Below are 13,090 nucleotides of genomic sequence, written 5' to 3'. Positions count from 1 at the left end.
TTATATTTTTGAAAAAAGAGTAATCAGTCTTTTGGAGTTAATACTGGTTAGTTTCAGTCAAGGACAGGTCCTCATTATGCTTTGAGCATTATAGAAATAAAAAGGCCTCTTCAGCAGCTTTCTATTTAATATATAGCAGAGGAATAAAAAGAAAAAATACCTCAGTGGGACTGGTAGGTGTATTTGCTCAGCTGTAGCATTGTTTGCTTAGTGTTACACAACTGACTCTAATCTAGGTTTCACAGCAGTTTCCCTTTTATATAGTATTTTATTTAAGCATGTCTGTTAAATTTATCATGAATGTGAGTCACATGGTTTTTTTTGAATGAGAGCTTTACAGTCCAGACTCTTTAATGAAATTAGAATTATAAAGGGGTTCTGATTATTCCAGTCAAAAGAGTCTGAGATTTTTTTTTCCTGATTACTATAAATTATATTGTGGATTTTCATTTGAGATTTTCACCCAGCCTCAAAAATATCTTATAGACATGCTTTAAAACTCAGGAGTACTCATATTAATCTGTTGGCATCAGTTTGCTTTTAAGCAGTAGCCTAAAAACTACTTCTGAGCTTGGTGTACTCAGCAGCTCACAGAATCAAACCATTAGCAAAAAATAGTTTTGAACTCCCTGAAGATTTTGTTATTGACTTCCATTAGTGTAAGTTCTGTCCCAGAGTTGCAGATTGAGCATAAATATTGCAGACATCAGTATGAAGTAGTGCCATTAATGCAGGTGTCGTTGAGTGGTTTTTTAATAACATGGAGCAAATCAGGCATGAGAGAGGCATCTAAGGAATCCTCACAAATGTGGAGCAACTGCCCATCCTGTGCAAGTGCATCACCTCAGTGGGAAATCAGACATTAATTGCATTAAAGCTATTTTTCCTAATAGGGCACTGTTGATAGTAATTTATTTATGTGAAAGAATTAATATTGTTTATTTTCATGTTTATACTTGTCCTCCCCATTCTGCAGCTCTGACCTGGGAATAAGAAGTAGGCAGACAATAGTAGGTCTGCTGCCAGTAATGAATGTGTAGGTGTTCCATGAGTCATAGTCATGATTAATTATAAGAATCCTATTAAATAACATTAATTGAAGAACTGATGAAGTGGCGTGTTCTCAAAGCAGCACTTCACATGAGGTTTTTTTTAACAATGTGATTTCAGTGATATTAATGGTTTCCCTCAAAGATGTCACTTTCCCCTTCAGTACATCAGGGAGGGAAAGTAGCTGTTACCAAATAAATATTTGTTTCCTGAAGCATCTAACTTGGGTAAAATGACTTGATACACTATATTGCAGTGTCACGGTCTCACTGCAGATACATGTATTCAAGCTGCAGTCTAGGCACTTTTTTTTATAAAACTACAAGTGCTTCCACATCTAGCCTTTCCCTTTGCACTTTTAAAAATTTATACTTTAGTATTTCCTTTCTGTTCAAAAATTTTCTTCACTATGAAACTGCTACGCAAAGAACTGGGAAGAATGACAGAATCTGCAGAATAAATAGTGAATCTGAATCTAAATACCAAATCCAACCAAATATCCAAGCAAATATTGAGGGCTTTTTTTCCTTTCAATTACTGCAAATTGTTACAATCTCTGATGTTTTTTGTGTGGTATTTCCAGGGAGATGTGTTGACAAATTATGAACCTTTAAAAGCAAATGGAGAACTTTTAGAGAAATGACACAGGAAGACAGTTCAGTTGTTATTATTATTCTTTCAGCTTTGTGAGGCAAATGCTCATTTTCCAAAATATAAATGGATTTGATAACTTCAATAAGTAGGAGTTTCTGTTTTCTCAAATGTCACACCAGGTGAGGTTTTTTAATGAGAATAACTTGAAATAGATGGCAAATCATTGGGAAGACTCTTACCATGACACATCCATCACAGCAGAATGTGCCTTGGGCACCTCCACAATGTTTGCTTCCTGTCAGACATGAAATGCTGTGATGGATAAATCCCCCAGAAAAGGTCGGCCCTGGAAGCAATGCTCGCTTGTCTGGGAAGCTGAAAGGTCAGGATGTGCAGGATTCTGCTGGGACTGGGAGCTGAGCCTCTCACTAACCTGTGGTTGGACTTTCACTCCTAATTTTATGTGATCTTGTTGTGTCTGGAAGTTTATTTCTGTAGGTGAGTGCTGTGTTACAGTCTTAAACACCAGTTGAGTGTTTTTCAGCCTTTTCTGAACTCCTTTAATTGAAATAAATCAATTTTGTAGTAAACCATCTCTTGTCTTATGGGCATTATAAGTAAAATACTGATCCTAGTACTGTGGCAGAATTGTTATCTTAGCACTGTCACAGCATTAGGATGTCATCTGATGCTGAGATTTCTATGCCATCAGATAAAATTGGTTTTAGAAAACAGTGCAATCATCTTGATTGTTTTAACCATCTGAACAGCTCTCTAATACTACTGGACTGCTGACATGAATTAGCTGAGCAGGCTGTGTCTCTTGAGGAGTTTATTTGTAGATGATGATGATGATTAAGCCCAGGAACCTCAGTGAAGTGGACTCTCCACTGTGTCAGCGTGGGGACAGTCTGTGTTTAGGGCTTGTGACCTTCCAGCCTGGTCTGTGTGGGAAATGCCCTGTCCAGAGCAGAGCACAGAGTCCACAGCAGAGCTCTGAGAATCTCTGACTGCCTCCTGCTCTCTCTCCAGGCACCACATCTTTTGTTGACCCAGATTGTTTCCCCTTCACTAGTTCTGATGTATTATTCATGTTATTTCAATGTGGTTTTACTTTTGATAAAGGAATGGGATTTCCCCATTTGACTGTAAACATGGTGAGAAAAAGCTTTTAGGACATTATTCCAGCCCTAGTTTAGCTGTAACCAGCTGAAATATAAATATCAAAACCTCCTTGTCCTGTCATTAGAGATTAAGGAAAAGCATTATGAAGAAGTAGGACTGTGCTTGGTTTGACTTTGTGTCACAAATGAAACAGAAGCTTCATTTAATTGTTTGTACCTTTGCATGTAACAATCTTAATAAACACACAGAATCTTGTAGTGGAGAAAAATGGCTTTAATGTTAAAAGAGACCAAGTAGGAATTGGTGCAGGAACAGAAGAAAATATGTACATTTACTAAGGGAATCTGTGACATATAAAGCATAGCACTAATCTCTGGCAGTTCTTTTCCATTTGATGGCACTAACATTTCTATAATTAAGAGCAATGGAATTATTTAGAGGAAAGCTGTGTTATAAACTATTCTTTTTTTAATTGAACAGCTGTAATTTCTACCAATGGAGCAAACTGTATTATAAGAAAATGATTATTAGTTCAAAATGCAAAGTTAAATGAATGCAAAATTAACAAACAGATGGTGAAGAATTATTGTGCTTTATTTTACTCCTGGGTAAAAGGGCTCATGCAGGATTGTAAAAATGTCATCACACTTCGTAAACCTGAAAGCAAACAGAATTTGCAGTTGTGCACATCTGTTTTGGGACGCTGCTAGAGGGTTAGAAGAATCAATGTTGTTTTCAAATAAGGGTATTCATCAAAAGGATATCATTTACTTAACAGTTATGGCTTCTGCTAAGCATCAGACTTAATGTTCTGTGGAATTCATTACAAAATTTGGCAGCTTTTTTCTTCACAAGCTACTGAGGCAGCATTCTGCAAAACTGAAACAAACAGCCCCTTCTTACCCTCACTTCCCTGAAGCCCAGCTGAATAACCTGCTTCAATGTTTGACCAGTAATTTTAGGGTTTTAAATTCTAGGTCAAGATGTTGCACTACACAATGCTTGCCTTAGGAATATCAGTGAAGGAACAGGATGGAAAGACATGGGGCTTATTTATTTATTTCAGTGGTTGTGAGTTAAATCTATAATATAATATAATATAATATAATATAATATAATATAATATAATATAATATAATATAATATAATATAATATAATATAATATAATATAATATAATATAATATAATATAATATAATATAATATAATATAATATAATATAATATAATATATAATTTATATAATATAATTTATATAATATGTTATATATTATATAAATACTATATAATATGGTTTGGAATACCATGTCTTGGGAGAAGCAATGGGACAAATACATATAAGTGTCTAATTTAGTCAAGTTGAAAAAAAAAGCTAAAAGCCCTAGCCAGATAAAACATGTCAAGTTTTTATTAGGGAAGAAATGATACTAATGTTCAAGCTGGTAGTTTCCAAGTATGCCACCTAATTGCTTTGTTTGAGCTCAATTTACAGAAATTAGTGAACTGAAGATGTAGGATTTTGTTTATGATGACTTTGTGCCATTTGGAGAGTGCAATTTAGGAAGAGCCAAGGAAATAGGAATTATGAACAATAAGGTACTGATTGCAGTCAGTGGGGAAGGAATGCTAAGGAGGTGCTCACTAATGAGGAAGGTATTAAAGGCAGGAAATTCTTGCATTTTTTATGTCTCTACATAATCCAGTTTCTTGTCACTCCATCCCTTCTATTACCTTGTAAATTATATGTATCATTGAGTGTATATACTGACTTTGGCTGACATTAACTTTCTGTTAAATCAGGGTAATGCATCTTCAAAATCTTTCTTAAAAGAGTGCATTATTAAGACAATAAAATGAAAACAGGCCATGTCAGAAGACAGGTTGTCTGCACACAATTAACATCCTTTGCACACAGTTTGTGTCCTTTGCACACAATTAATGTCTTTTGTGCCTTGGCCTGATTATGAATCTTTAATTGTGTGATCACATGCAGAACAGTTTGTGCCTAGTTCAGTCCATAGGATGGACATTGCTGTCTTAGTATAAATCTCTTCAATATTCCATTTTTTAAATTTTTGTTTAGTGTGTAGGTATGTAGACTATGCAGATACTGCTGAGAAGAAAGATTTCCTCATTTCTGCATGATTTTTTCAATAATGTTTTTACTGTAATAAACATGTGAATAACTTGTCTGTAAATTTTTTGAAATAGCAAATTATGTGGCCTTGTTATGTGTCTTAGGCTACGTTTGCCACCAGAGAAGTTGAATTTATTTATATCTGCTAATTTGGATGGCAAATTGAAGGAGTTTCAAAAATACTCAGACTTAGTTAAAAAGGTTGCACTGATATTGCAGTTCTTCATTCTGGTGCAGTTGTGAGTGCACAATCTATGTAGGAATTAAGGCTGAATTTTTACAGGGCAAAGAAGACTTTTAACAGTAAGATTAAGAACTAAAAAATAAAAAAAGAAAAATTTTACTCAGCAAAAGTAAGTGATACCTGCCCAGTATCATCAAGGAGCTTCCTGGAGGAGATGAAATTGCAAGTCTTTTGCAGGCCATTGCTCTGTTGCCATAACAAAGTGCTTTTCTTCTCCCATGAGCCATCCACAACCTTTTCCAATATTTCCTTTTTTTCTCTCTGTAAATTAAGCATGGTCTCACAGGTAACAGGTTTCTTTAAGTCAGTGACTTCTCTTAAAACATCTATTTTATGCACAAAATCCACGTTTGATCTGTAATGCTCCTTGTGTTTTAGTGCACACACGTGTGCATGTCTGCCCATTCCTTTATCTGTCTCCATGTCTTGTGTTGCCTTGTGTTTGTCTGCCTGTATCATTTCCTTTTGTCAGGGAGAAAAGGAAGAGGCAGACCTCCCAAACTGCAGGTTAAAGCCTTGGGGCTGCATGAGAGCACTGCTATTTGAGCTGGCTGGCTGATAGTGATACAGCACTAGGTGTCAGAGAACAGTGTACTTTTCCTCCTTCTAATCTTCATCCAATTTCAGCTGTCTCAGACTTCTGACTTTCTGTTCAGGTTGATATTTTTAGCCATTCCACTCTTCATCACTCCTTAGCATTTCTCATCCCTTTTGCTTAGGTTCTTACTGAGATCTGTCCCATCACCACTTCCTGAGTCTTACACCCAAGTTCCCTTAAGGTCTTTATCCAACTTGAGTGCCCAGGTTTGATTAATTGGCCCTTCAAATGTTGTCCCTGCTCCTCCTCAGCTTCCATCTCCATCCATGGTTTCTCCTCCCAGTCTCATCAGATTCATTCACACAGTGAATCCCTTTTGTCTCTTTGCTCCTTGTCCACCTGCCTGTGTGCTGGATACTCCTATTCCCCAGATGATTAAGTGACAGCAGTATCAGGATCCTTAGGGATGTCTGCTTTCCATTCCAGTGGCTTTTTGTGCTTAGGCTTAGAGTATTTATTACAGACTTCCCCCCTCTAATCCTTGTCACGCTGAAGGAACCTTTGCAGGAGGTACATGATGTCCAGTCAGTGCTGGAAATTGGAGAGGATCAGTCATGATCAGTGAGAGTAGGTTTTTCTGTGATTTTTCACTGACAAACTTGTGGAAGTATTTTACATTAAAAAAAAAAAAAAAAAAAAAAAAGGAGATAGTTTTCTCAAGCTTGGTCATGTCTGGGTAGATCTGCAGGGAAAGGGCAGAAGTTGCGTCCCCCACTCTGAAACTCATGACAAATTACAAGTCCCATGAATGAGGTTGTTTTTAAGATGAACAAAATGTTTTTGTTAATGACTTTCCTGTTGTCAGAAATGGCTGGAAAGTTTTGTCTAAGTGTTCCAATAACATGTAAGAGAATTTAGAGATGTGTTGTGAGAATTTTCCCCAGCTCTTTATTGTTCAGAAAACTTGCAAAAATAGAAGAGGATTTATATGAAAGTGTTTTTAAACACTTCCATTCTTTTTAAACACATCCCATCTTTGATAGTGCTATGCTGACACAAACTTTGGTGTGGACTTGGCTGTCGTACCAGTAAAGAACTTGTGTCAACATAGGACAGCTCAAGGCTGTAATCTAAATTTTGACCCCCTGTGGATGTGCCTACCTAAGAGCTGTGTTGCAATTCCAGCTGCAGGCAGTGGAGATCTGGCCAGTGTTGTCAGTGGAGCCTGAAAATGGTAACCCACTGTTTGGCCATCTGAATTGTCATGAAGTAAATTCCATAAAATGACTAGGCCTTATTAAATATAATGAAGTTTGGATGCTCTCATCAAGCCTTGTGTCCTTTGGAAGCACAGTGTGACTGTATGAGCAGTAAATTCTACTTTTACTTTAAATGCCTTTATAAACGTCCTTATGGCATCCCCCATAGAATGCTTGAGCTACTTCAGAATGCCTATATATGATTTAGGAGTTTAGGAGCTGTGCTGGGTTTGACAGAAAGTTGACTTCATCCCAGTATGTTCTGCACTGACCAGTAACAGATGCCTAGAGATGATCATTAAACAACAAGCATGTAGCAATGTTTCCCTCAATTATTTTTTCTCAAGCCTCCAACAATTTGTGGCTCAGCCCATGCTCTGCCAACACAAAGAAATGTCTACACACACTTCTTAAGACCTTCTGAGCATGAATCAAATGGAACTGGCACAATAGTTTGTTTTCTGAGCCTGCCAAAAAGCAGCCTCAAACCAAAGCTGATGATTTTTGTTCTTGCCTTGTTTGTCCTGGAGTTGCTGATGCTGAAGCCCTAATAACCACAGTTTAAATTACATTAAACATTATTGACCTTCTTGTTGTTGACAGTCTAACTAAACAACAGGCTCGTGTGTGCTCTTCTGCCATGGTGGATATTAGATGGGAATTAAGGGAGTAGCTGGTTGATAGCTGTGGAAAAGCTTAGCCTCACTGAAAACATTTACTTTATCCTAACTCTTGCAGAAAACGAGGAGGTGATTAAAAAAAAACCCTTTTTCTTCATGGAAGTGTGAAAAAAGCAGCAAAGGCGGAGCCTGTGAGGGAGATCATATCCATGCAGTTATTCTGCTAGCTTATGTAATGATGAGTAAAACACAGCTCTAAGGCACCCAAACCCTTCAGTGGAGCTTCTGAATAAACAGGGTTTGGGAACATTTCAGGTTATATGAGGAAGAATTTGTGTGCAATAAATGTTTTCTCCTACCTATTTCAAGTTTCAAATAAAAAATGGTATCTTACTTAGCAAACTTGATTCTTGCAAGTTTTTAACCTATTCATCACTATTACAAAAAACACCCCTCCAAAACTTGAATGCTTTTTTTCTCCGAATTCTTAAATGCCTTAATAGTAACACAGTTTATTTAATGTACTTTTTAATGAAGATGAAAAAGAGAGGCAACTGGTGTGAAGGAGAAACAAAATAGTGACTTGTAGAGAGCCTGAAATTTCCACACTTAAAAAGAGTCTTCTGCTTTCTGCCTTGATTGAATGTGTTGAGTCACTGTGTTAAGGTTTGAGGAAGAGGAGTAACTGATCTCTGATTGACTTGTTATAAATTGAAGTAATTTCCAAATCTGTGACATGAGTCATATAAAATTAAAAAGCTAGAAGGTAATTTCCAGTACTCCTGGAAAGGTGTTCTCTTTAGTACTTCTAATCAGTAGTTCAGTAGAAAGCCATTAATTGTTTTTATGTTGCCATTTTACTGCATTGTGCTCTTTAGTGCTTTATGGTACTTAAACCAGTGTATTTGACATGAGAGGTGCTAATGGTCATTAGTGTCTGCAAGCAATATAAAACTCTTTCTAGATGATGGAGTAACCAATGAAGATTATCAGAACCACCACAGAACATACTTCATTAATCACTGTTTATATAAAAATTTCTTCATGCTCTCCTTAATGACAGGTTGTTAAGGTCCAGTGCTCTTCACTCACAGGTTTGTGTGACAGCATTTCTCTATAGCTAAACTGTTTGAAATTTGTTCTTACAGGTAATACATTAAATTGTTTAACCAAGGACAGATGGCTTGTGTGTATTTTTGGTACACTATCATAAAATTAAAAGTTCTTATTCTTCTCATAGATTGTGTCACCTGATCTTTTTTAAAGAAAAAGTTCATAATCACTGAAAAACTTGTCATTTGCTTAAGAACATTTTGCAATTCACAGTACTAACATTTAGGTTTAGGACACTAACCAAGTTGCAAAGTACTTACTCAAAGACTGTATTTTAGCCTTTCTTTAATATCTGTCTTCTAAGGGTTGTTACTTGTCTGGTTGCAGAGACACTAATACTGTAAAGTAATTCTGAGGGCAATAAAATGATAAGACATGACCTCTGATTAGTTCTTGGTGCTATCTGGATAAACTCTTTCATTGTCTTACAGGCATCTTTTTATAATTTGAACTTGCACAGGATTTTGGAGTACTCTAAAGTATGGAGCCAGCAGGAAGGTTAGAAATACCAAAACAAAAAGCTGCTGCTCTTGTCACCATTTGCCACTTTGGCCATCTGTTTCCAGTAAAGCCAGTAGGATTTGTGACATCAGCTGAGCTGAACAAGGCAGAATTAACATTTTTGTTCAGCTGGTTTTGGTGCAATTACAGTTGTAGCAAGGAGGTTTTTGAGTTTTTGCCTTCCTGGAAATCTTCTGTGTGGTTTGTGCCACTCTTATTTCATGGAGGATGCTCTCCCATAGAGCTAGAATACAGAGAAGAGATTAATCAGGTTTTGTTTTCTGTGTGTTCACTTAGTTCTTCCTCTTCCACTGTATTATGTTCAACAATGTCATATTTGAACCAGTGAGATTAGTAAACAAAAGGAATTTTAAAATCAAATTTTAAAGATGACATAGCTTTTGCTTTTAAAAATCAGTTCCTTTTCTGTCTGAAAAAGCAGATGTAAAAAAACAAAAAAGTCAAAATTATCAAGTAGAAAGAGGAGTGGATAGTTTTAAATGAAGGAAATCACAGTAGTAAGAAGTAGCACAAGTAGGGATGGACTCAGAGCTTTGTTGCAATGGACAAGTGCACAAGGAACTTGCTGAAGGAACAGTTGGTAACCACTGAAGGACTTCCTGAGTAGGAAAATAGTCTGCTAGCTCTGCTTTAGTTTATTTCCTTGAGTGTACTATGAATAAGTAATAAATTACCTCTCCAGCTTTTTGACACCTTATAAAGTTGGGGTTTTTTTCCTGTAAAACAGGAATGTAAAATTATTTGATCCATTAACAAAACAGTGTTTGTCTTGCCTTGACAGATGACCATTTTCCAATAGCTGCCCTTCAAATTCAGCTTCCACCCCCTTCCCACAACACCTTATTTTGTGCTCATACCAATGAAACTGGAGACTACAGCCTGTCCTGGCTCTGGGACTGTCCTCATATGGGCATGCATCTCATGGGCAGCATGATTTACTGCTTCATTCCATCTCCTGCTGTCATGGTGCCATGTTTTAGCAGTAGTAAAGTCTTATTTGTTACTGATTTCATTTAGCAGAGCTTTTAATATTTTTGTTTAATTTAATACATTTCTGCTGTTCTTTTGGGGTCATAGCATGGGGCCTGGCTTCAGAGGAGTGTTGGCTTCTAGTGCTGGAAAAGTAACTCTTCTCACCAACATCTGCTGCCAAAAAAGTCCCTTTGGGCATTAGTTTCTTCAGACTGCTTTATCTCTCTTACAAATTCAGCAAATGTTGATATTCTGTGCTTTTTATTTGCTTCAGATGATACATACCACATTGTTTTCAAAGTGTGTTTCACTTATCTGCCAAGTGCTTTTCATTGCCAGTGCAGTTTAGCAGATGGGTTTGAAGGGTTCAATTACATGTAACTTGGACTTCATTCTTCTTCCAGCATCTTTATGTGGTTCCTTAAACCACCATCAGCATTTTTCAAGGTTTTTTAGTAATCCTGTAGTTTCCTAATTTTCAATAATTTCTTCATTTATTCATAGAACATTTGGGAAAAGTTACATTCTGATTTTGTGATTGCTGCGTAGCATGGTTGATTGGTGGTTTTGAAAAACAGATGTGGTATTTAAAAATGCCATTTATATTGCTACTTTATTCCATTATTCCTAGCTTTTAATAAATGTTGATTATTTAAGTGCTTACAGTTCTTTCATAATTTTCTTTTCCTGAATAAATAGCTACTAAGGGTCAATAACGGGATCCAGCAAAGTCTTGTTGAATACTTTTTTGAGGGATACATTTTGGACTTTAGCTCCTCCCAAGTTCCCCTTTCTATTTTTTTTGTCTACTGAGTAAAATCTTTGAAAAAAGTGTGGCCTGTAAGAGTTGTGTCTTGGTCCATCTCCATAGGTTTTTAGAACATCAGGGACAAAATAGGTTGTGTGTGGCTCACAGTGCAGCTGCAGATCTTTTTTTTTAGAGGCTTTGGGCTGTATTTTCATGGGTTTACATCTAAGTTCAGGATTTACCTTGTGCAGCAGCCTCAGCAAGCGCTCACTGAGGGTATAATTTCCTAAAAGGAGTTTCTTGCAGGATTTTGGTTTTGTTGGCAGACCATAAATGTAATTGCCATTTCTGCTGCCTTGCTCTCCTTCAAGAGCTCCATGTTATTATTTGCTTACCTTGTTCCCTCTCCTCTGCTCTGCATTTCAGCTGGTAAAGTACCAGGATGCAGCTTACCTGCACATCAGCAGGTGTTAGACGTGGGTAGGGGTGAGATGTCTGCAGATCACAGGACAGACTGAGCATTGTCAGTAGTTCTCCTTGGTGATCCCCTTTCATTTCTTTGCCAGAGCATTTTCTCTCTTTACACTGCAGTTCTGTTTAGCATACACTAATATTTTTTCTGTCTCTTGTCCATGAGTTCTGGTGCTGGCAGATATTTTTCTGAAGATGTTCATTTCATCTGGTTTTAAAGAATATCAAGGTAGCTGTTGACACAGCTTTGTGATTTGTATTTTCATATGGGCTGGTTTTGATATCTGTGGACTTGTAGTAGCACTATTTCATGCCTAATTTCATGCCAGGCTTTGAAACAGAGAAGAATTAGGGGAATAAATATTGTCTGTATTCTAAGAACTAAGCAGATGCAGTATATAACTTTTCTTTGATTTGGTTTATGTTTGTATTTGGATGTTACTTGACACTTCAGCTAGTAATCAAACACACCAGTGTTAGTGTTGTATTTTTATTGTGAAAAATGAGAGTCCCTGAGCTCAGTTGTTGCTGTGTATTATGTATGCCTTCCTGTGAGCTGCTGACCTGTTTTTTCTTAAGTTTACTGAAAATCTTACGGTGCTGTGCCTTAAAAATTATTGTTGCCTTGGTGAAAAAGTGCAAAAGGATGTTACAGTGCTTCAGGGACTGTAATGAATCCGAGAAAGAAAAAAGACTGATTAACTGAATCAGAAAGGTGTGGGTGATTTTTTACAAGCAGACTGATAGACTCTGCTCTCTCTTGACTGGGGAACTGGAGGATCATTGCGTAGTTCTTTCTGAGAAATTATTTCTCTGGTGTCTAATAATAATTGTGCTTATTTATGACTTCTCAAAGTTTGGTGGTGATATTTGTGTAGTCTTGAAAGGCAAGATGAGAAGAAAGTGCAGGGTTATGTAATGCATTATCATCCCAGAGAGAATTGTATAATGCCAGTAAGATTTTTGGGAGAACATCATACTTGTGTTCCATTTGCATTTCTGATTACAGCGTCTGTGGTTTTACATTACAGCTTACAGAGCCATGTGGTTTTTAGTCATAACCTATTGACAGCGTGGTGTCATCTGCCTTTATTTTCAGAATAAGTCTCCAAGCCCCATTACTGAAGGCATAGCTCAAGTTAGATAACATAGAATGAAAATGCTTTTCTGTGACAAGAAGAATCTTAATTGTCAGAGTGTGTTTGGGAGTGCAGCTGAAAGACAACACTACCCACTAGTTTCCTTCTCAGTATTCACTACCTCCTACTGGCCAGGGTGTTCATCTGCTAAATGAATGGGGGGAACAGATCTGGCTAAAAAACTTACAAGAAAAATAAATTTTTAAATGACTTGTTCTGTTTGTTTTTCAGCGATGTGCATTTTGTAAGCACCTTGGAGCCACTATCAAATGCTGTGAAGAGAAATGTACCCAGATGTACCATTACCCCTGTGCTGCTGGAGCAGGCACATTTCAGGATTTCAGTAACTTGTCCCTCCTTTGTCCAGACCACATTGTTCAGGCTCCTGAAAGATGTAAGTACACAGTGTTCAAATGGCACAATTAGTACCTGGTTTTATGAAAATTGCACAGTCATAGGATCAGCTTAAGAATGCATTTGTTTAGATGCACTGTCACAGTTCACATACCCAAGAATTCATGTGTGTTCAGGGATAGAAAAGATGTGAGTTCATACTCCT

General features: G+C 37.0%; 1 protein-coding gene across 8 annotated transcripts in view; it reads left to right on the top strand.

Moving 5' to 3' along the window:
- The window catches only part of KMT2C (lysine methyltransferase 2C), a 189,354-nt gene that overhangs the window by 88,871 nt on the left and 87,393 nt on the right, over positions 1 to 13,090 (top strand). For all 8 annotated transcript variants that reach the window (XM_058045054.1, XM_058045091.1, XM_058045118.1 and 5 more), the window contains one exon: positions 12,763 to 12,925. In XM_058045054.1, the coding sequence (XP_057901037.1) occupies positions 12,763 to 12,925 (163 nt within the window). The remainder of the gene's footprint in view (positions 1 to 12,762; positions 12,926 to 13,090) is intronic.

Source organism: Melospiza georgiana, chromosome 1 (assembly GCF_028018845.1).
Source record: "Melospiza georgiana isolate bMelGeo1 chromosome 1, bMelGeo1.pri, whole genome shotgun sequence".
NCBI classification, from domain to species: Eukaryota; Metazoa; Chordata; class Aves; order Passeriformes; family Passerellidae; genus Melospiza; species Melospiza georgiana.
The sequence above is the reverse complement of the archived record's forward strand: the minus strand, read 5'-3'. Positions and strand labels throughout refer to the sequence as shown.